We start from the raw sequence: 2,932 nt of genomic DNA on the forward strand, positions 1-2,932 counted from the left end.
ATCACCTATAGAATAGATCTGCTTTTCTTAAAAAAAACAAGACATCATTTGTATTATATTTACATTGTCGACACAGTATAACTTATTAAGTAAATACATTAGACCAAACTAAAAGTAAACTAAATTATACCATTTTCCATATGGAATTTTCACAACAACATATTTTCTGTGTTTCTCTCATGGCTTATCAATGTTTTTTAATTATGATTTTATAGTCATTGTGGTAACTATGACAAATAATAAACTATTTATTCTCTGTACTATTATTACATGATAGCCCAAATATTGAAAACTCTAAATGACACCTACAGATGATCTAGATAAAGTAAGATTCATTAGTCTTATTTGAACCCATTCTATGAACTCAAAAATAATTGAATTAAACTAAGAAACTTTACTTATAGAGGTAATTAAGAAACTAACGACTGGTGTTCATGTTTTAAAGAGTGTATGAACCTTATCATCTCTCTGTCATACATAGGAGCAGGATGTTTAACGTACACAGGAGCCATGTACATAACATGAACATGGAATTATTAAAAAATGTGTAAGCTTAGAACAGATTGTCAAAAGATGAAACTAAAGAAACTAGTTACGCAAAAAAAAAAGATCAAATAGGCCAGTGATATATTTTGTTGCAAAATGAAATGTGAAATGTTCATATATCTAAATCAGGAAGTGCACATTGAAACATAAATATGTCACTCTGTCTAGTGCATAAAGTAGTCTTCCTAACCAATTCAATGATGTTAGAATCAACATAAACAAATTTGCAAATTGCAAATCACAGTGAGTTATTTCTGCATCACTTAAACAATTGTTTCAGCCCCCGAGACGTTGATGGAAAATAATACTTACTTCTACATAATAGCCTTTTCCAGAACTGGCAGGCAACAGTTTGTATTATTTTCCACATTTCTTTTTCTGTATCTCGTATGTCTAGTTTGGAACATGATAATTCTTCTAGTCATCATTTTAGATCTTCACTTACAAAAACCAATGTATTTTTTCCTACGGAACCTGTCCTTTGTAGATGTATTGTACATCTCAGTTGCTCTTCCTAAACTGTTGGATATAATTATTACAGGGAATAATAGAATTTCATTTACTGATTGCTTTTCCCAGATGTACTTTTTTACATCCCTGGCTTGTACAGAAATTTGCTTGCTGACTACAATGTCATACGATCGCTATGTTGCAATCTGCTTTCCATTACATTATACTCTCCTCATGGAGAAGAGAAAGTGTAATCTACTTGTGGCAGGTTGTTGGATCGCTGGCTTTTGTAATTCGCTTTTTGTCACAATATTTGCATCACATTTGTCCTTCTGCAGATCTACACAAATCAATCAATTTTTCTGTGACATTAAGACGCTCACAAAGATTTCTTGTAGCGATATCCATGAGTTTCAAACTATGATATTTGTGGAGGCCTTTCTAATGGGATTATGTCCTTTCTTGCTCATTTTAATGTCCTACACCAAGATAATATCAAATATTCTACAAATGAACTCAGTGGGGCAAAGAAAAAAATCCTTCTCTACTTGTACCTCTCATCTAACCATTCTACTCATTTTTTATGGGACTTTACTCTGTATGTATATGAGACCACCTTCAGAAAACTCGGAGGAGCTTGACCAAATATTCTCAGTGCTTTACCTAGCAGTTACTCCTACCTTGAATCCGTTGATTTATAGTTTGAGGAATAAGGAGATAAATTTTGCTATACAAAGTATATTTTTAAAGCGTCAGCCCCATATTTAAAAAAAAAAATGTAAATAATTTTTTGTAGATTTAAAGTTGTTGATGAAATCTTTTTAATAAATTAATATAATGGCAAGATGCTGTAAAATCCAATACAATTAGATCTCAATTGGATTAGAGGGTAACCTGAAGAGTTTGAAACTATCACATTTCTGAAAATAAATGTCATAGTTAAAATAACAAAAGGGAAAGGTAGTAAGTAATGCTACACTAATATAGTAGTACAGGTCAACAGACAATGAAATCAAAATGTACATACTTTGGAACCTTTAGATAATTGTTAGTGATCCTGGCTTATGAAAAAATACATGTAAGGACAGTGCCCATTAAGCAGTAGTTACTGTAAATGGGCGGTATTTACAATAGATTAGTGATAAGAGTTGCAAAAGCCACAGTTGTTGCCACGCCCTGGCAGGGGCGGATCCAGACTATTGCTATACCCCGGGCGATTTTAGGGGGGGCGATTTAGTCCTCGCCCCCTTTCTAATTTCTAAGGCTGCCGGCGGCTGCACAGTATGTGCAGGTCCGCTCGGCAGTGACAGTGTGCTGCCCCGCTGCTCTGATTGTGTTTAAAACACAATCAGAGCAGCCGGGCAGCACACTATCACTGCTGAACGGACCTGCACAGTGTGCAACCGCCGGCAGCAAGCCCCTGCTAGGGGCGGCGATCGCCCCGATCGCCCCCCACCCCTGGATCCGCCACTGAGCCCTGGGATACCGTGGGTCTCAACATGTTATCTACACATTCACTAAATGTGAATACATGTGTGCTAGTAAAGTGTTTTAGTGAATTGCAGGAGAAATCTCCTAAATTTACTGCTAGCATTGGTTATTTGATGCTGCATGTTGGAAGTCTTTCATATTTTGAAACATTGTCATCAGAAATTATGCATGAGGCCGAGTGTAACTAAAAGTAACAAATGAATTAGAAATTATCTCTAAATTTTACTACACCATGGTATTACTGTTTAAGAGATCAATTGGATTAGTTTAATGAAAACTCAGTTAAGCAATGTTTGCAACTGATTTGTTGCTCTGTGATTAGCAAAAAGCCAAGCCCAGGGATGCCATGGGTCTTGAAATGTTATCTACACATTCACTATATTATATAGGGTCCTGTGTGCTTGTATTAAGAAACTATGTTATGTTGTTACAACCCATGAATTAT

At 35.3% G+C, this 2,932-nt stretch overlaps 1 protein-coding gene across 1 annotated transcript; it reads left to right on the top strand.

Annotated features, from left to right (window-relative positions):
* Positions 1–840: 840 nt before the first annotated feature.
* On the top strand, positions 841–1,764 carry LOC142150688 (olfactory receptor 1G1-like). The gene has a single exon (XM_075205883.1). It carries the CDS (start codon positions 841–843, stop codon positions 1,762–1,764), a length of 924 nt encoding a protein of 307 aa, XP_075061984.1.
* The last annotated feature ends 1,168 nt before the right edge of the window (positions 1,765–2,932 follow it).

Source organism: Mixophyes fleayi, chromosome 4 (assembly GCF_038048845.1).
Source record: "Mixophyes fleayi isolate aMixFle1 chromosome 4, aMixFle1.hap1, whole genome shotgun sequence".
Lineage (NCBI taxonomy): Eukaryota > Metazoa > Chordata > Amphibia > Anura > Limnodynastidae > Mixophyes > Mixophyes fleayi.